At 40.9% G+C, this 21752-nt stretch overlaps 2 protein-coding genes across 2 annotated transcripts in view; one reads left to right on the top strand and one right to left on the bottom strand.

The window, feature by feature from the left end:
- coro2ba (coronin, actin binding protein, 2Ba) overlaps positions 1–632 on the bottom strand; it is a 32456-nt gene extending 31824 nt beyond the window's left edge. Inside the window, exon 1 of the mRNA XM_067248605.1 lies at positions 581–632. Within this exon, the coding sequence (XP_067104706.1) occupies positions 581–595 (15 nt within the window). The 5' untranslated portion in view covers positions 596–632. The remainder of the gene's footprint in view (positions 1–580) is intronic.
- Positions 633–12914: 12282 nt separating this feature from the next.
- The window catches only part of LOC136955188 (integrin alpha-11-like), a 35216-nt gene continuing 26378 nt past the window's right edge, over positions 12915–21752 (top strand). Inside the window, exons 1-2 of the mRNA XM_067248820.1 lie at positions 12915–12963; positions 18678–18789. Of these exons, the coding sequence (XP_067104921.1) occupies positions 12915–12963; positions 18678–18789 (161 nt within the window). The remainder of the gene's footprint in view (positions 12964–18677; positions 18790–21752) is intronic.

The raw sequence follows: 21752 nt of genomic DNA, 5'->3' as shown, positions 1-21752 counted from the left end.
ATAAAAACAGTCACTGCAGAAATGTATGCACTTGCATGTACACACACAAGCACATCCAATGGCTACCACTGTCCCAAGTGGCTGTTTGTGCTGCACACTGCCATACAGAGGAGAACTCTATCACCTCCAGCAGTGTGAAAGTTGTGTCCTTCATTTGCCATTACCCTTTTTTTTCTCTCTCTCTCTCTCTCTCTCTCTCTCTCTCTCTCTCTCTCTCTCTCTCTCTCTCTCTCTCTCTCTCTCTCTCTCTCTCTCTCTCTCTCTCTCTCTCTCTCTCTCACACACACACACACACACACACACACACACACACACACACAATGACTTTATATGTTCTTGATAAGTACTGTACATTGCACCATACAGGCTAGCTAGGTAGCACTAGCCCCAAATAACTACCGTCCCAACCTTATCCTGCCCTGCATTGCAACTGCAGGACTAAATGTCCGACTCACATATACAGAGTTGTGCACACACACACACACACTCTAATCTGCCCTCCATCTCCTGTCCAACCATGACAGTTAACTCAACATGAGTCACAATAATGACCACATCACCCCATCCAAAACGTGCTCACCTTTGTGACAGTCATGCAGAGGCAGTGGGTGAGGAGCAGGCCGGTGTCCCCTTCAAGTAGAGAGTGCTACGCCGCAGGAGTGACGAGAGGGGGAGAGGAGGAGCAGGGGAGTGGAGCACTGCTGAGCACACACAGGGAAAGAGAGAGAGAGACACAGAGAGAGAGAGATGGACAGAGAATCCCAGAGAGCGAGCGCGAGAGAGAGAGAGAGAGAGAGAGAGAGAGAGAGAGAGAGAGAGAGAGAGAGAGAGAGAGAGAAAGAAAGAAAGAAAGAGAGAGAGCGAGAGAGAGAGAGAGAGAGAGAGAGAGAGGAGGAGACAGGCAGACTACTGTGTCTGGCTCACTAAGTACTAAGTAGCATGGGCGTCTAGCTTCTGGGGCTGCTGGTGCTGCTGTTGCTGAGTGCTGCAGTGAAGTAATAGGAGTGCATGGTTACTACAACAGCTCCGCATGGATAGCCCTCCCTCCCTCCTCCCTCCTTCCCTCCCACACACAGCAGACACACACAGTCTGTCCTCCTCTGCTCTATTTCTCTCTCCCCTACCCTCATCCTGTCTCTCTCTGCCAATCTGATTACTGGCGGGGCTAATAGAGCTTATTGATGCACAGGCAGGGCTGGGCGGAGTAATGGAGGGATAGCGCTTCTGTGTAGGACAGGGAGGACTGCAGACAGAGAGGGGGGGGAGGGAGGGAGGGAGCAAAAGAGGAAGGGATGGTGACAGTTGGGCACAGTGTTGCAGTCTGGTGCCCAGGATGTGTGTGGCATGGGGCTTCAAGTCTGCTCATGTGATTGTGAGTCTGTTTGTGTGTGTGTGAATAAGATAGAGAGGAAGAGAGAGAGAGAGAGAGAGAGAGAGAGAGAGAGAGAGAGAGAGAGAGAGAGAGAGAGAGAGAGAGAGAGAGAGAGAGAGAGAGAGAGAGAGAGAGAGAGAGAGAGAGATGGGGACACAGACAGGTAGACACATACACTCACTGTTTGGAACCTCAAGGAACACAGCTACTGACCATTTGAATCCAAAATCCTCACATTAATAAATGCCAGAAACATGCCATAATTCAATCTCAATAACCATGATTTAGCTGTGTATCTGTGTGTAATTTTTGTACCCAGCTATTGTTTCAATCGAGCTATTGTTTCAATGTGACCCCATCACAAGCAATAATATTTAAACAGGAAGTCTCAGGAAGTGTCAAATCCTTGACCAGCATTTCCTCTTTGGAACAATGGTATTTCCTAAAGTCTCAAATTGCCAAAGGACAACAGTATCTCATGAGAGATCACAATGATGTCTTGGTCATCTAACCACAGAGGTTCAGCCCATTTGACTGTCCACTGGAATCTAAATGCTGTACTCTCAAATAGTAGTTTTTTGTGGTGTAGTACATGAGATTTTGTACTGTACATACAGCATTGCAGAGTGTGACCTCTTGGAACTCAACCCTGTACAAACATTTAATTAGTTGATACGTTATCTACGTTGATGTAAATAGACACATTTTAATTTAGGCAGGTCAACAAGGGAATATTAAGGCTTTTTCATAGTACAGACAGAATACCTGTAATGTTTGTGTTTCCTGTCTGAAGCCAGATAGTGGGGAATATTATCAAGTATTCTAAAGTGGGGAATAATATCAAATATTTATATTGAGTTGTCATGGACACTGATACAATTTGCAAAAAAAATTGGCTCTTTTTACATTTGAATAATTGCCCTTTTATCTAATACATTTTCAAAATTGATGCCTTTCAACAGAATAAACCCTGACCTGGATGTGCTTTTTTGCCATGCCACATTGTCTAATGTGATTTTTTTCTATCTATTCTCCCAAAACATAGTAAAACCAGGCTTGCATATTAAATGCACTTTTCTCACCTCAGAAATACTTAAAGCATTAAGAATGCCAACATGTATGTTATGGTATGCTGCCCTCTTGTGGTTTTATATACAAGATGACAAGTTGTTAGTGTTGAATTTGACCTCTTTTCAGCTATTTACAATCATGGCTTTGTTTGTTGGGCTTTTTATGCTTATGAACTAAAAGAGATCTCTACAAATTGTGCATTGTCCAAATGCCATTACTCAACCTATTGGAACAAATAATATTTCAAAGCTTAGGCTATGCTATGATTGGAGATTGATTTTTGCACCTGATCAGTTTCACCTCTGAATGTGCTAGAAGGAGAGTCAAAGGGCTACAGATCAGTCCTACATGAACTCCAAAGATTAGTTACTGTCAAAGATAAGATTAATAAAGAGATTGTTGAAATGCCATTAAACAAATCACATGATATTTAGAAAACACTCTATGTAACATCTTTAATTATTGCAAGTGTTATAAAATCGTTAGAATCGTAAAAAGTTTTTTTTTAATTATGCAGTTTTAGCAACAGTAACTTAACTATACAACTCTGAAAAAAATGAAGAGATCACTGCACAATTTTTTCTTCTCCTTCTCAACTTTTTTTGCATTTTTGCATTTTGACATCAAAGAGTGACCATTATATTTATTTATATTTAATCTAGCTTATGCTGGATGTCCTTTTACTGAGGTCAGAGACATTACTCTTAGCTTGAATGCTCTTTACAGACTGTTCTCATTAAAAATGATAAGACAGGACCCAGGCTGATAAGGAGACATTTGAAGTTCAGACTGGACTGATAACCGAGGGATTTTCACTTGCTTTTTAGAACAATGATGCCAGATGACTACAAAGAAGGACGGGACTGCATCTTTTAGAGTGGTTAATTGGCATGGGTTTGATGCTCTGTGAATCCAAGCGTGACACTGTGGTCTGATGGTATATATGGAGAAGTGTAAGCATTGTTTAAAGTCAACTTTGTTTATTGACTAACTGTAAAATTGGATCAAATGTTATACATTGTAGTATACTATAACTACATTACCTACATTTTACCATCTTGGAAATATAACTATGTGGGATGGGAACTTTTTGCATATCATATGCAGTTTTCATTCATTATTATAATACAATTATTCAACTTTTTTAATACAAAAAGTTATTTGTATACTTTTTTACTATTATAGTCTTGTACTATATTTCCACTGCAGTGCAACCCACCCACACACAGGTGGCAGTGTCCTACTCTCCCACCTTACTTAATAGAGTAAACACACGCTTCAGGCTGCTCTCTTTCTATCACTGTCTTTTTCTCTCTCGATAGGCTTCCCATCAGTTCTTCCGACACCGGACCACCGCAAGATCCCTCCTCACAGAAACCGTTACTCAAGTGGAACTTTTAATATGCCACGGCTCAAGTTACCGCTTCCCATGCACCCGGCACAATGTTCCAGTCAGCCACAGTCTGCACACAAACCGCTTCCTCAATCGGCAGGGGAGGAGGGGAGTCGGGAGGGGGGCTAGTCTGAGCTGAGGCCGAGAGAGATGGATGTGGGCTTATGAGGGGAGTGGGTTTCATAATGTTTTTTCGCTGCAGGACTGGCTTGATTTTCCAATGTGTGTTTGTGTGTACGTGTTTTATATGGGTAAGACAGACAAAGAATAAGTAGAGAATTACACATTTTGCTCAACTCAGGAAAGCATTCGTCCAGTCTGACTCTCTTTATCCCTCTATCTCTTTATCTGTCTCTATTTCTCTTACTCTAACTATCAGAAATGTCTTTTTTCCCCACTGCCACCTTTTCCTACCAGCAACATATCTCTGCAGTCTTATTATTTCACCTGCCTGTCACAAGCAAAGCTGATTTATGTTTGCCTTCCCTAGGAAACAGCCCCCTGTGAGACTGTTCTTCATGACCCAGACAGGGAGATGAGCTCCATAGTGAAACATTTAGTGCACAGTACCATTCCACACATGGCATTCCCCCCCCCCCAACAAGTCACGACTTTTGGTGACCTTGTCATAGTTTTTTTACCCCAATAAAGCCTTAGAAATTGGATTTGTGAGTTGTGATATAATCTCGTATGATATAAGGACAGGTGAGGTTATTCTTGGTAAGTGTGGACTGTCAGAGAATACCTGACAGCTGCACAGAGAAGACAGATTCTGAGAAAAATTAAGATAGAGACAGACTGACAAACGGAAAGACAGACAGAAACACACAGTCACACATCAAACACAGATACAAACACACACACATGCACACAGTCAGAGTCTTGAAAACAATCCACATGCAGTAAATGACAGCACAAAGGCACATGTGGCAGTAGTTAAAGACATGAAAACAGATTTTTTTAATGCTATAGAGTTTAAGTAAAGGAAACCATGGGTTCCAGCTATATTTAAATTGAATCAGGACATTAAGACACAATCCTAGATTAGCTCCTTTTGCCCTAATAAATCATTACTGCTCAAGCATCAACCATCCAACGAGTCCATCTTGCATATATTCTCTGTCAATTCTGAAAAGACAAAGAGTGTGGAAAAGTCTCTGTGTGGGCTTTGTATCGCTTCACCTCAAAGGGAGAGTGGGAGCCTAGTGTTAAATAAGGTTCTGAGTCTGGTGTTCTTTCTTAAATTAGGGTGGCTTTTGTCCTGCTTACACAGCTCACAGGCCTCCCCAAGGCCTCTTACTTCTGGGCTTAACACTAACAGGCTAAGGCTCTAGTGCTTTATAAAAGAACTGGAATGCTCTTGAACCTGAATGGAACCTTTATATTGGCAACCTATAATGCTGCAAAAGCAAATGATTGCAGAAACCTTTCTTCCATACGGGAAGCTTGAAATGTCAAGGGTCAGTGTACTGTCATAGAACTTTCACAACCATCAACCATTGAGAGCTCCTTTAGTACAGAATGTAATCTTCAAGACGAACAAAGGGATTTGATAAAACTTCTGTGAATCATTTCAATATGGTGACTGTTCTTTTTTCATTCTGTTTTCTGTTACCATTCTTTATTCCTTGTCTGTATTCAGCTGAATACTAGTTGAAGACCAAGGCTCACCTTTTTGTATTTTCTGAAGCACAGGAGCAGTGAGATTAGCTAGCTCTGACTTTAGTCTGTCATATGTGTGAAAAGTAGAGATAATGATTTAGGATTCCCTCCCCACAGAATGAGATGATAGGATTCAGGGTGGCTTTTATTAAAACCAGCTGACAAAAGCAGAATAAAGGATGACCACTCAAGGTCTCTCTGTCTACAAACTCTTCTTAAATTTATGATGCCACATACAGCCGGTGTTCATTTTAGCTCACTAGGATGAATTGTGGGGTGCATCCAATTGTCGATGCAGATGCAAAAGGAGAGGAAAGGTTTTAAGCTTTTTTACGCAAATTTAGCAAGTATCTTTCCTGACACAAGCCAATGTAAACAAGCAATTACCGTAAATGACATGATGTGTTTTAAAGTGAAGGATTCAATGTTGATGTAGGTATCTGGTCATTGATGCACTTGAATGGTTGACTATACCACATTTTAAACACAAAAAGAATTCCAGAAATCAGACCAGCAAGTAACATGACATATACATATAGTAGTGTACAGAATATACATTGACATGCACGTTCAGCAGAAGGCATTAAAGGACCAAAGGACCAAAGCTCCTAAATAGTGAGCTGGATCAATGTTTTGGCTGTCAGGGACCACAGGGGGTGTATTCAGCTACTCCCGACAGAGAAAAGACACTGAGCATGCAAGGACCCTCAGCACTTCCAGAATTGACCAATGGAATGGCGTTATTTCTAAGTTACTGAACAGTATGAACCATAGGAAAGTAAGGAAGACTGAGTAGGTATTTCCAGCTAAACAACTGCATTTCTGGAAAACAGCTGTTTGGCAGAATGAGAGTGAGGCACCAGTCAGTAATATTTCAACTCATTTCTGTAAAGGTGACAGTGTGTTCTTTCCAATTTATGCTTATTTTTTGGGAATCAGGAAAACGAGTCGTCTGATTTTTTGTCCAAGTCTGCGATGTTCATTATGTGCTTATTTTTACTTACTGACTGAAGTATTTGCCATAGTTGAGGTTTGGAAATCAGGAAACTCATATACAAAGGTTCATTATCTATCTTTTTTATCATCCACCCTTATGTCAGGATATCACCCAATCAAGACTTTACATAACATAGATATCATCATAGTTTCCGAAGGACAATCACTATCAATCTTATTTAACAATCTTTACTCAAACTTCAGTAAATGGTATGGGAATGCTACCCTCACAAAATGTATGTTTCTTATACAACAGTATTAATATCAAGTAATACAACAGTAATATCAAGACACCTTGCAATATGATAATTATGCATTTGTCAGCATTTGATGTGCTCATGTGCATGATTCCTGAACACATTATCTTAAAATTGAGAACAAAATGTAAGACTATGTTGTAATGTATCCAATCTTTCAATTTACATACTACCATACAATTTGTTCACTATATGACATTTAACGACAGAGGGTTGCACATAGTTTTGGTTCACAACAATGTACAGACACCTAAAGAAACAAGAATCCACTTAGAGAGACCCTTTTTTTCCAGTAACTTGTAAATATTCTCTCAAGAACGACCAGATTGAAGCAAAAGAAAAAGGTCCATTAACTCTCAAGCAACCTACCAAGCCAATAACAACCAAAAATACCACAAGCACAAGCTTTCCTTTAGAAATTCTCCATCGAAGATCAATTGCATTACCTACTTATGGCCTTATCTAGTACTTTGTTTGGTGTTTAAGACGTCTAGCAAAACGTAAATCAGTATGAGCTGACATGCATAACAAAATCATGCATGCAGAAACTGTGGTTTTCCATCTAGAGCCAGAAGAAAAAAGAAAAAATCTCCACATACATGTTTTCCATCTGCCTTCAAATGAATGCTGAAGCAAGCTCATTGAAATGGGAGTGTGTGTTTCCAGAAGATGAAGACATAATGGAGGCAGAAGTTGACTTTCGACCGCAGGACTCTAGCTATGACCTAACAGGATTGTATTATGAATTGGTTGGCTGAAGATAGGAATGTGAGATGTGTTGCACATCATTGACTGTATGTGGGAATTTGGAAAGGAAGCTTTTAACTCAAGAGATGCAGCGAGCGTTCAGGTTTACTGATTTCAGGGATTAGTTAAAATTTGAAGGTTACAAACATTTCTTTCTGACGGTACAATACGTGTTTGTATTGTAGAATAGAAGGTCAACAATGAATTGACCATGAAAACGAATCACCCTGTAAGACTGTGTAAGTCATTTTAAAGTTTGAGGTGTTCTGTGTCTTACCTGCTGAGAGAGGAACTCAGAATCTGCAAGCCTTGTGCGGTACGAATTGAATTCCATTGTCCATTTAGTGGAGTGTGACTTCAGTTTCCACAGATCTTCCAGTATTGTTACTGGCACATTTAGTCTTCAAGAACTACTGCCAGATATCTGGAAAAGTTAGAGTGACTCACAAACTCAGACTTGGAAATGTCTTCCATTCTATCTAATAATTAAAAAATGCCCTTTTCACTATACGGCAAGTTTTTGCATTAGCACTGAACCACTTTCAATATTGTATCAATTAACATATGCCTTTTTTGGTTTAGTGTGTTGTAAGAGACCACATTAAATGTACATACAAACTAAACAAAGTTGAACATTGAGTTAGCAAGAAGATGAGGAAGGGCAGTCTTGTATCTTGGCAGTATTCCTGCTGTGAAGTCCTGCTGATATTGCTTTGCTTCTTTTTTATTGCCCCTATGACAATTCTTTCCCTCTTTGAGTCTTTCATTACATTGGACCTCCATGCAGGACCCCTCAGTGATTATTGGCAAGTCCATGTTTTATATGGTGAGTTAAGAAAATGCTGAGAAAGGTCCTGAGAGATTAATAACTTTATATTCACTGTCAAACTTTTCAGAAGCTACAGTAAATACCAAATAGGAGCAAGGACAGAAAAAAAACTGCATCGGTGCCAGCTACAGTTGTTTTCACCCAGTTCCTCAGTGTCTTTGCCTGTGTTGCTCTATTTTTATCTGAACATCCACTTATACTGTGTTACCCTGTTTTATTTGGAAAGTATTGAAACCCTTTAAATGTTTTGACATTCTGTCACATCACAGCCTTACTCTAATAACATTTTCCATCATACATTTACATTAAATACCCCATAATGACAAGAAAAACTGGGTATTTAGAAACACTGGCATATTTAAAAAAATAATAATATTTTTTTTAGATAATTCTTCCAATACCTCCTCTCAAAACAACAGAAAGGAAAACAAGCTCCACCTACCCTGTGGCAAACGTTATGGACAAGTGAAACAAACCTCAAGATATTGACCTAAGACTCTGGGGACAAAACACCAGTGCTAAATTGGCAGTGTCCGTGACATTGTTAATTAAATGCTATGCAGTACATTTCAGGTTGCCCTTTCAGTCCAGTCACACGCGTGATCTTGCACATGCTTTTAGCCCTACCTCAGGACTCTCACTAGCCCTACCTCAGGACTCTCACTAGCCCTCCCTCAGGACTCTCACTAGCCCTCCCTCAGGACTCTCACTAGCCCTCCCTCAGGACTCTCACTAGCCCTCCCTCAAGATTCTCACTAGCCCTCCGTCAGGACTCTCACTAGCCCTCCCTCAAGACTCTCACTAGCCCTCCCTCAAGACTCTCACTAGCCCTCCCTCAAGACTCTCACTAGCCCTCCCTCAGGACTCTCACTAGCCCTCCCTCAAGACTCTCACTAGCCCTCCCTCAAGACTCTCACTAGCCCTCCCTCAGGACTCTCACTAGCCCTCCCTCAAGACTCTCACTAGCCCTCCCTCAAGACTCTCACTAGCCCTCCCTCAAGACTCTCACTAGCCCTCCCTCAAGACTCTCACTAGCCCTCCCTCAAGACTCTCACTAGCCCTCCCTCAGGACTCTCACTAGCCCTCCCTCAAGACTCTCACTAGCCCTCCCTCAGGACTCTCACTAGCCCTCCCTCAAGACTCTCACTAGCCCTCCCTCAAGACTCTCACTAGCCCTCCCTCAAGACTCTCACTAGCCCTCCCTCAAGACTCTCACTAGCCCTCCCTCAGGACTCTCACTAGCCCTCCCTCAAGACTCTCACTAGCCCTCCCTCAAGACTCTCACTAGCTCAGCAAAACACCAGCAGTTGAGGCCCCAAACTTGAGGACATTATGACCTGTAATGGATAGTGGGACTGGGACATGACCTGTAATGGATAGTGGGACAGGGATTTGTCAGCTTTAGTTGCTTTTCTTCTTATCCCAGAAGACCTGCTCCTGCTTTCCCCATCCTGGACGACTACATACCACACCAAAAGATAATACAGTTGTGATTGAGGTAATTACTTGCAGTTGCTGTTTGGTGTCAAGCGACCACCAAGAAGGTGAAGTGTTGCATCCATTATTTGTAAACTGTTAAGACAACAATTCTACATTTCAGGGTTACCCCTAACCTTGGGGATTCTGTGCCTCTATACTCAAGAGGGAGTGAACAAGTTAACTTGTCACACCACTGTAAGCTCCCCCCTTAGATATTTTTTTTGTTTCCTGAAAGTAACTTACATATCTACATAGCAATTTTGGTCAGCAGAGCAGCATTGTGGGTAAGAACCCCCCCCCCCCCCCCCCGCCTCCTGACAGGAGCAAACCAACCCATACATTTCATTGGCATCTTGTCTCTATTCAGCACGAAGGACCTTTCATTTTAATTGTAGGTTTAACATTATGATTCATTGTTTGTCTTGCGATGTTGTCTTCTACACTGACAGTGAAGAATCTTCAGTTCTGAGTTTGTAGCCACAACAGTTCAACCGCCTGGTGGTCCCACCGCTCAAGACCGCCCGGTCCCAACACAAGCTCTTCTCCTGTCTGGCCCCCCAGTGGTGGAATCAACTCCCCACCTCCATCAGAGACACTGACTGTCTCTCCACCTTCAAGAAAAGGCTCAAGACGCACTTGTTCCGGGAGTACAACGGTACTTAGGAACGGTTCGCTTGACCCGATGTTAGTTTCCTCAAGGATCACAATGACTCTTGCTTAGAGACTTGTTGCTCTTGTGGCTAGTGGTAACTGATTTAAATTTTTGTTCTCGCTGTGATATATTGTTTTATTACTGTTGCTTGCTTTTTTCCACAGGTACACTTGCACTTATAGCTGTTCATGTTGTTTAATTGTAACTTGTTTAACTACTTGCTCTTATGGTTCTTCCCTTTGGCACTTACTTTGGTTGTTCACAATGTGTGCTTCATATTTTGGCTACTCGCGATGTTTTTTGGCTATCTTGTTGTTATGATCAGTGACCTATGCACTTTGTAAAGCTCTCTCTTGGAAGTCGCTTTGGATAAAAGCGTCTGCTAAATGAATAAATGTAAATGTAAATGTATCCAACCCCCATTGTTGTCTTTCCAATTTGTGAATATTTTGTTCCGAGGGACACTGGACTTCAAGACATGCTGATTTTATGGTTCCTCCCCTTAAAGTAGGTTAGTTGGTCTGCTTGGGGAAGTCGGCATCTTGAAATGCGTCATCAGCTCACCTGGTGAAGTCGTTAGTGTTGCTCTCCATGAATGTCTTAGCAAATGATTCATTAGGTTAACTACTCTCTAAAACACAATTTGCTGTTATAAAACCAGAATATGTCATTCCTGTATCTATTTAACATATGAATATACTATATATTTATATACATCTAAATGTATAATACTCATAGGCTATATCTTTGTGAATATTGAACATTTGGCAGGGACACTCTAAAGCAAAACTTGACTAAATGTCCTAACTCATAGTTTCTGTTCAGATTTATTGGATGAACTTGGCTCCAAGTTCCTAAGAATCAAATGTCAGCATGCTGGAATATACAGTACCAGTCAAAAGTTTGGACACATTTTCCCATTCAAGTTTGGACACATTTTCCTACACTTTTGACTGGTACTGTATTTAAACAGCAGATTTGTACACTCATACGTCATTGTATTGCGGAATTTTTATTTATTATTAGGCAATTCTATTGATTCACATGTCAACAATAAGGAGTGCACATACAGTGGAAACCAGCAGTAGTTAAAATTAAATTCCCTCCCAATTCCAGAAAGAAGGAACAAGGAGGCAAGCTGTTATGAGTACTAAGGGCTGATGAGAGAGCAAAGCCAATGAGCTTTTAAGCACCTTTTAATGAACCCAAGCCTTTAATTGTTTTTTTTATTTTATTTTTACATTTCTTTCACTGACAGCTTTGCCTGTCTGCATTTTGTCTTAAAACGTGATTGAGCTGGCAAGAGGGAGGTAAGGATGTGCTCATAGAGGTAATGATGTATGGGGGCCAGTCCTCTCACTCAGTCAGCCAGAGCTTGGCTGAGGGACCAGGGTCTGAGGAGTACATTGGAACCTGACCTTCAGACAAGCTGATGTGCCTGTGAAACTCATCATGACGGGGTAAAGAAAAGGAATACCACACGCTCATGTATTTGTGTATCATTTCACGAATAAAAGGTCCCCAAAATACTTTTTGTATTGCTCTTTTGTAATGGATGTTATTTGTGCCATGCTCTTCTCAGAATTATGTTGATACATTTTATCTATATGTAGATTATTCCTTCTTAACCATACATTCATTACTGAACCAATCGCAAAGTCTCATTAAGGGAGATCATCAGAGTTAGGGAATGGATGGTTGAACTAGCATGGTAGGAGGTAACAAAGAAACCCTAAATGTGCATTTCATATGAATACACTGGTTAGTGTGTGGTCACCACATGATGATACCATGTGTGTTAACCACTCAGCTTCCGCGCTTCAAGAAATAAAAACATTTAGTTTCTTTTAAGAGAAGTGGGTAAGTAGCAGCAGGGATTAATGTATAAAAGAAAACATTAGCTTGTTGAGTGTTAGCAATTCTATTCAGAATCAATGTAAATGTAATTGACTTGATAGTTGCACTCTGCCCATAGGACATCAAGGCACTCACAAACCTTTTGCTTTACAAAATATATCTTGTATGTCTGCTGATTGTGTGTAGCTACAGTAAAAACTAATGGTACAAAAAGTGAAATATACTACAGTACACTGATTATATACTTACTGTTTTGGCATTATGTACAGGGCTGGGGTGGAAAAGCAATTTAAGATGAGCACATTTAGCATACACTAATGTGTTTTTTTTGTGTTTCCTCTGTATACGTCACTGTCTACATTGCAGAGTACAGAGGATGAGTTAGTGAGTGAGAGTAGACTGTCATCTGCTGTCTGGATGTGAACCTCCTTTCTCTACTGGAACAGTCCCCTCCTACTCTGCCCAGATATAGTGAGAGTTTGGACTGGGAGTGGAGTCAATCAGAGCTGGATCTTTAACAGCGCACGCTGCTGGGTCTCTCTGCCTCAGCCCACCCAACACACACACACACACACACATACACACACACATCCTGACACATGGAGTATTGCTGCTTCCTGCTGCTCTGGATCGGGAGCCAGCTGCCAGGTAAGTGTGTGTGTGTGTGTTTGTGTGTGTATACCTGAGTGTGTATCTGTGTGTGCATACAACATGTTGCCTGTTTAGACAGTATGTTTGTGTTTCTTCTACTATTACTATCACTTTTATCTAGTCCCCCTCTGAGAAATTCAGGAAGAGTTTGTGGCACACTGTGTTCTGAAGTGCTACATTGTACTGTATGCTATAAAAAAAATATATAAAATCTGAATCTAAAATTTGAATAGATGAAAGAAAGAAATCTTAAACTTTAAATTTTCTTGTTTTTGTTCTATGGGAACTGCTAAAGGGAGGAAATGGAATGATGTCTTTTAAGCAGAGCATGAACTGTAAATAATAATCTGACAACTAAGTTTCACATCTACACCCTGTCTTGTGTGTGAGAGATCCTGAGGCTGCTCAGTGTGGGATGTAGGAGGATGCATTTCCTTGGGTTAACAGAAGTTTCTCTGTCTCTTATTGAAGGCAAGCGTGTCTTTGAAATGAAAGGTGATGCGTTCTGTTCAGAATCAAAGTGTTCCAGTGTTTACAGTGTCTGGAAAAGTGTTGGTGCGCAGCCAGAACTGGGGCCAATTACCAGTGCAATTACAATTTCAGCATCACATTGAACTGATATATTGAGATAGAGAAATTATCAGACATTTAAATTGTATTTACAATAATTTGTATTTTCTGTGAAAGTAGTTCAGTTCCTGTAATGTCTTCTTATAATTACATCTCTTGGTTGAGTCTCTGCCTGGGTGCAGTTTATGTGTTTACAAACCTTCATGTGGAAAGTTCATGAATTGTACATGGACAATATATGATATTGCACTTATCTTAGGGGTGGAGTAGAGGAAATGCCTGCAGTAAATATTTGCCTTGATATTGGAATTTGTTCTTGGAATAAAGTGGACGCAGGCAGTATTACAGAAGATGGAGGAATGACCCATTGAACATAAATTAAGTCTAGTAACCAGTCTACTTATTTGGCCAATATAGAAAGTGGCTTAAGACCAAGGAGGAGGTTATTGTTGGACCCTCAGTTAATAATATGGATGTATCTCCTGTATGTTGTAGCTATGACAATGTTATGCTTTGGGAAGAGTATCGACTTTAAGAGAAAGTTTCATAGTCTGCCCAAGGAAGTGGGAAAATGGTGGGAAAAGGGGTCATACTTTCAGACATTGAAAATGTCTTTTGACAAAACAGAAAAAAAACATTAACACGTAAATGGGTCAGACTTTCAGACATTGAGAAAGTCTTTCAGCTGAAAGGCGGAGAAAACTATTGACAGGCGCACAAGACAATATGCAACCTATGAAAACTGAAGGAAAGAAGGAGTAAATCCATCCATCTTATCTATTTGTTCTTAAAAAGGTAATTCAACATATTATGATAACTTGCTGTCATAATTCAACCACAATTTACTGTAGACCCTGTCCACTATCTTCCAAACAATACAGCTGTTGGACAACTCACCATAGAACAGATTGGCACGAACCTTGGTTGGAATTGACTCAAGCAGAGTCATGGTGGATTTGTGAAGAAGCCTGGGAGAGATTTTTGTTGGCTGGAAAGTCAGACAGCTTGTTTAGCAGTGCTGAAGACTGTGTGAGGGTCACATCTTGTGCCAGATACCCTGTGTGTCCGACACATTTACCTTGGCCTAGAGCAGCTTCACCCATTGTGAAGGATCTTTCAACAAGGCTCAGATAAGCTTTCCAAAGATATCCATGCCAATATAGGTCTAAGCTGCATCCTTTCATTCAAGTTGCAAACCTCAACTAAAAGCTATGATGTGAATTCCTTCACACCATTAAGTCTCTAGTTTCTTGGGATATGGATGAATCCACCACTTCCAGGTATACCCCCAGAACGTTTGGTTTGGATTGCAAGGAGGTGGTTGACAGATGCCTTCATGTCCATGTGGAGTTATTTAACAATTTCACTAGCCCATAATCTTAGTTACGGGTAACAGCCATGCTCGTTAGTGTTAGATTTAGTGCTGCTCACTCTCTCTCTCTCTCTCTCTCTCTGTCATTCCCACACGTTGTAGTCCAGAGAGAGAGATATAAGGAGACACAGTGAAATACGCAGAGGCCATGCGTGGGGATAAAGAAGAAATTGTTCACATACTGTTGCACAAACAGCTGTGGACTGTTCAGTCAATGGCAACTTTTGCAATCCACTGGTTTAATTTACTGATATTACAGAGGAGCCTACAGTAGACAATGCACAAAAAAAACTGAATAGAAGCCTATAGAAGCTATAAGAGTAAAGTCAGTCAGTCCAACCCAGACTCAAAAGCCTTGAACTCGTGTTATGCCTTTGAGCTCTTGTGACTAGTGATAGGTTCCATTATGTCCTTTGTGAGGAACCACTCCAGCTAACATCTATCCCCTGGCTGAGGGAGTGTGTCTCTGGTCCACTCCAAGGCTGCGGTGAAGCTCCTGCAGCCTGGTACTGGGCCAAAAGCAGCGGCAGGCCGGCGTGGGTCGCAGAGCACCAGCAGCCACCGGCCTGAGGTTTATTTATCTGGGCAAGAGAACCTGTACACAGGAAACCCAGCAAGACTCCCGTTGGCTTTAGGAGCTGCTGATATTACTGGGAATATTAAATTGCTCTGCCACATTAGGGGTTTGAAATGGAAACTGGAGCTTCACCACTCTGATTCTCTCTCTCTCCTTCTCCCTTTCTGTTTCACTCGCTTGCATTTTTCTCACTCTTTGTCTCTTGGTTTAGTACAGCAAAGCTGTTTTGTCAAGGTCCAGTCTCTGAAGCTGTTTGCTTCTAGAATGAGCCTGATAGTAATCAAAGCCCCAGCTAGCAATGTCATGATTCTTTGCGTGTGCTGATGCCTGCTGGTCGGAAAAATGAGGAAAACACATATGGGAAAGATTTCCAGAATCCCCTCCCCCGAAGAATAAAAGCTATTCAGTACCATTCGTTCGTTTCCTTAAAATTTTGGTTCCATGTTAATCTACTTGTTGACTTATTGTTCTTACAAGTGATTATTTCAGCCAAATTATTTTAGGCCAAATGTTTGTGGTTCAACACAAACAGTTTTCCAGAGGAGGATATATGGAGACAAGATCAAAGACCAGCTGGACATGTGAACCGTTTAGGCAACAGGAAATGAGTAATAAGGGGAATGTGTCAATATTTAGATGGTATGCATAACATGGCTGTCATGAACAAATGTTTTCATGACAAGAATAGAATAGAATAGTTTACAACATTCATTCATTCAACATTCAACATTCATTCAAGGTGGCAAGCTATTTCTGAGGTTTCATTCTGAGGCAAGTTGTTTAGTTTGTCTTGAGTGATGATTGCATAATGCATGGTCCTGTACTGGCCAAAACCCACCGACTGCACACTTGGAAGGTGGGAAAATAACACAGTGGGCAGTTTCTTTAAATAACGTGCAGTAAACTACCACATATGCAGGCACTCAAGTACAGTGTATCAAATAATATTCAAATCAAATTGTACTTGTATAGCCCTTTTTACAAGCAATATCACAGAGGGCCCATGGAACTGCACCTTAATCAATCTAAACCCACAAGACACAAAAACTCCCAGGAACACTGATAAAAAAAGAATTGAAGAAACCTTTGGAGGAGCAGTTCAGTGACAAATCCCCATTCTACAGAGATAATTGATGACACAAAGAGGTGAAGATAATAGGTTGAGCACAGTCATGCATCAAGAGTAAAGGTCAAAAAAAGAAGAAGAAAAATATGACCCCATACTGACCCCAAATCATTTGGATACACAATTCTTGTTATGCCTGAGTGTCAACCTAGTTGAACTTTTTCTCTGTGCTGTGTGGATATGAGCTACACATAGAAAAGGTAGACCCATTGTCCATGTTTGTGCTACCTATAAAAGATAACAGCACTACAGCTCACCTGAAAGGCCCCAAAAACACTTTCCTAGAAGTTCCTTTTCTCTGAAAAGTCTCTGTATCTCATTAAATAGTACAATTACATTCAAAAGCTGTCTCACTCATTCTCTCAATTTTTACTTCCTCATTTGCAGTTTGAGGAGGTGTGCTCATTTTCTGTCATACAATGTCTCTGTTTATTTGTGGCCACAATTTAGTTGCAATATAATATGTTCTCTTAATTTGCAGGCCTCAGCACCAATGGAAAACCAAACACTAAGCCCACAGTAGCTGACATCAGTCATTTACAGTTTTTCACAACCAAGACACAGAAAGGGAGATTATATTCTTCTAAAGATTTAGGAGATGATAGATGAGTGGTGAAATGGATGAAAAGCAAGTCCGACTGAGGATTAAGTGTTCTCTCGCAATCATATGCCAAGAGGAAGATCTCATCCCTTCCATCCCCTCACCAAATCGTGGAAATTAAGAAGTTTTGGGTAACTTGGTGACAGCAAGACAAATTTAAAAAGACGTTTTAATCTAAACCAGAAGAATTAGTTTTTTCCTCATATGGTTAAATTGTCCAGAGGATGTAAGGAGAGTGAAACTACACCATAGAAAATCTGGTTGTGCTTTGATCAGTTCCCATAGTTGTGTTTGCTGCCTTTGATTTCCTGTTTCCCTTGATGAAGTAGGCTTGTCCACAAATCATAGTTCCCACATGCTCTAATCAAGATTTCACCGCAGTGCTTAACAGAGCTTTGCTCCAGTTCAATCAGAAATAAACAGTTTGACAGGCACCTGGCTCACCATCATTGATGTTTCTCAGCTCAACACTTTAGATTTACAGCTCGGTGACAGAAGGATAAAATGTGTGAACTGTATTAACGTTTTAAATGCTACTGTATATTGTGAAGATTTAGACTTGAATGCTAGACTGTTGGGTGTCACAGAAATGGTCCTCAATGCTATGCAGTTACAATAACATAACAGTCCAAAATGTTTGCGTGGAAGGCTTTCAGTGCTATGAGGTCTCTACATCTAGTATGAGTAGTCTAAACAAATGCAACTTAACGTCCAGTCAACAAACACATTCCAGTGTATGCTACCCTACATGTCCACAGTGCTTCAAAACAGTGAATCATCCCCCTTACCCTAGACATAGCAATGTTGGTGACAGACAGCTCTGCTGTTTATACGTATGAGCACCTCATGGGGTTAACTGTCTTAATACCTCAGGGGTAAGACTTGTGTTTATAGTGGAGCTGGAGATCAGAAAGACACGTCATGCCAGGGGCTCTACACAGGGATGAGAGGAATGAAGACGATTATCATCTTGGCTTGTCGTCATGAGACCTCCACGGCTGTGTTTGTTGTTCTTAGAGACACTGGAGGCCAGGTGTCAAGACGTAGATATACCAGGTAAAATGTGAGGGTTTTCTCTATCGAAAACAAATCTACAGAGGTATGGTTGTTCTTCAAGATTAATTTCCAATGTACACCCTTTGCATAGCAGAGGCCTACCCTCATGAGGTTGAGGTTCTCTAGGCTAGCTGTCGATGCTGCGTGGAATTGGCTGCCACCCAGGAAATCACAGCTGAGATACTGATTTGTTACGGTTATGGTACTGAGATGTGCTCAAACTTATTTCCGAATGAATTCCCAAATCTGACTCTGGTTTGTGTAACTTGGCCAAAATAGTCGTTTTAACCACTGTGAAATCTTTCTACTGCACTTCAGGTCACCAGCTAAAAAAACGACAATGTAATGTAAGTTGCTGTTCAAGCATGCTTTTAACTGCCTCTGTTTGCCTTACTGTTTGTGTTTCCAGGGCTCCATGACGGGTTTACCATTGACACCAAGAACCCCAGGATCATCAAAGGTTCTAAACAGGCACAATTTGGATATACAGTTCAGCAGCATTTTGCTGGGGGGCAGAAGTGGTAAGAGGCCTTCATTGTCAAATTTCAATTTAAAGTTTTTGTTTAAAACGATGGTTATTTAAATTCAAATCAAGCTAAATGACCTAATCTTAGTTTTTACCTGCTGATAACCGGTTAGATTCAGAGTCTGAGACAGATATCCTCTGAGACATTCTTACTGTCTGTCTTGCTGGCAAAGATGTGCATTGTAATTGTTTTATCAGAAAAGATGACACGCTACTGTACTTCTCCCGCTGTGGAATGTTGCCTGTCATCATTTGTGCTTCCAATAGAAATGGTCCTGAGCTGGACATTTCATCATGTTGCCTCATAGCAGACTCTCGTTATTCACACTATTATTAGGCCAATTGGCACTGTGGTGACGGGATTCATTGCTGGCATCCTCAGTACATGTGCTGGCTAGGGCTGTTTTGGACCAATGCCCAGTTCCAGCCCCACTTCCCACTGTGAATGTGTGTGAGAATGTGTGTGTGTGTGTGTGTGCATATGTGTGTCTCACCAATATTCAATTCATATTCTCCCAAATTAAACTTACGCAGCTTTTTAAAAGATGAGTAGAACAAAGACTGTTTACTTTGTAATACTTTAGCCATTGGAAATATTACTGCTATATAAATCAGTTTGGGAGAAGAGTAATTTTCTAGATTTTGTGTCATATTTTACATAGTTCCCGAAAACTTTATTCTTACTTAAAATGTATCAATAGTGCCTGAAAAGTGCAATTGTATGAGCTCAGCTGATTTTAACATAAATCAGTCACAAACAGCCTGAAGGCTCTCTCCCTGTCCAGTGATATTCCTTTAGCATCTGGCAATCATTAAAATGGTAAAGGAAGTTTTGAAAAAGGGCTTGAGTGTGTCTCGGGCTTCTGTTTAAAAGTGCCTGTAGTGTGCTTGTCTTGGTGTGTGTCTGTTGATGTGTGTATGTTACAAATGTTTGTTACAAGTGTGTGTGTCAGTGATGGAATAGTTAATGAGTTTGTCTGCGCATTTCACAAAAGTCGTAGGAGAGGTCACAATCACTTGCATTATCCGCTTTCTTTCCTATCTCCTCCACTAAAGTACATTAACTGCTCAGAGCAACCTTGATATACTGACACACATAACAGGAAACCCCCTCACGGTCACACACACAATAAACTGTCTACCTGCCATCTATCACTTTCCACCATTTCCCTCAGGGTGAATTGTTTTCACATGAAAGTAACATATGACTTGAGCACTACTAGGTACAGTCTAACTAATACAAAGGGACCAGTGTACAGTATAGAGATGGTATTGTAATGAAGCTAATAATATAGGCTATACAATATGTGGATAAAGCCCCATATTGAGATAAATGTACTGTGGTATTTGGTTACTATTCTTGGCAACTTAACTGTACCGACTAGCTTTTTGTGTATGTTCGTCTGTGTCCATTCGCATGTGCTTATGACCATGACAGTATTTGATTAGGAAGTAGTTTAGATACAAGACAGGCCTTTGTGGAGACTGATTGCAATTAGTAATTGGCAATCAGTAGCTGCCTATTGACTAAATGACATACAATAGTTTTTGTGATTCAAGATAAATGAAGTAGGCCTAAACTACTAGAAGAACATGCATCCCTGTGTGTGCATGTGTGTGAAAGCATGTCACTGAATAGACAAAGGGGAGTTCATCATGTCTGATGACCATGGTATGATGTGCCACTCCTACTTACGGGCAAACTGCACAATACAATAAACATTTGGTTTTATTCAACATGATTGACAGCTTCACTTAATCCTAGCTTGGGGAGTTTATCTATCGAGCGCAACTGAGCCAACCACAACTTTGCCATTGACAAGGTATACAAATACAAAAGGTATGAAGAGTATGTTTCTTTAGGAATGTTGACATGAGAGACCTTTGTTCCCCTGTAAGTGTAGGTTTTTAGTACTAGTTGCATAGTAATAAACAAAGAATTCTTCAAGACTTGTAACTTAATTGAACACACAATGGTACATTTTCTCACTACTGCTGCATGGAACCCACCCAGGCTCTGCCAGCCCCGACTCCTACCCCTCTGAAGAATAGTTTGTGAGTTTCAGGAGCATAGTGGAAGAGTGTTGTGTTTGGTGGTGGTGAGAGAGGAGAAGGAAAGAGGTGGGGGGGAAATAGCAACACGACTCAGCTGTGGTTTACTGAGCCAAGGAGTCCAGGGATCCGAGGGGAGTGTGTTGTGCTGTACTCCATATCCCAGCAGTAAGGGCAAAGCAAAGATTCCAGAAGAAGTTCTTGAAGTTGCGATGAAGTTACAGTACTGTAGCTTGCCAAAATGGTCTTACCCTTTGCAAAAGAGTGTATTTTCAGTTAAAGAACTGTATGAAACTATTCTAGTAATGTGTATGATTTGTTTTGGTCTCCTAAAAAACATCTATTCCTATGTATTACAAAGCCAAGCATTATACTATTGGCTAATCATGAGAAATGAAACCTATTTTCCTTCTTTAAATATGGAAGTCAAGCAGAAGTAGAGAGCAGGTTCTGGTTATATTTATCAGTGTTGCGTGCGAGTTAGGAATCTTTTCCCCCACTGCGACTGTGGTTGCACTGACCAGCGTTCAGTCAGAGACCCCAACACCCGCTTCACTGCCCCAGATATCAATCACAGAGACCTGAACCCAGCATCAGGCCTGTGATGTGGGAAGCAGACCCCTGTTAACGCAGCAAGCATTGTGCAATGAAGTTGGGCCTGCTGCCGTGTTTTCGAACTGAGGGTATGTCACATTTGTATTTTTTCAGTTGTGATGAATCTGTCTGTGACGCCAAGAATTTAAAGGGCCTCCAAAAGGAAGGGCGATGAGGTTTTGTTTTTTAATCGTCAAAATAGGGCTTTGAAGTGCATGATAGCTCTCCTGTGGATTAAAGTGCACTCATCAAGTGTCAGGGCACCTCAGGTGACCTCGAAGGTGAGGTTGTCGCACTGTGTAGTTGTGTGTG

The sequence above is a fragment of the Osmerus mordax genome, chromosome 13 (genome assembly GCF_038355195.1).
Source record: "Osmerus mordax isolate fOsmMor3 chromosome 13, fOsmMor3.pri, whole genome shotgun sequence".
Lineage (NCBI taxonomy): Eukaryota > Metazoa > Chordata > Actinopteri > Osmeriformes > Osmeridae > Osmerus > Osmerus mordax.
Note: the sequence above shows the minus strand (reverse complement) of the source record. Positions and strands in the feature narration are given on the sequence as shown.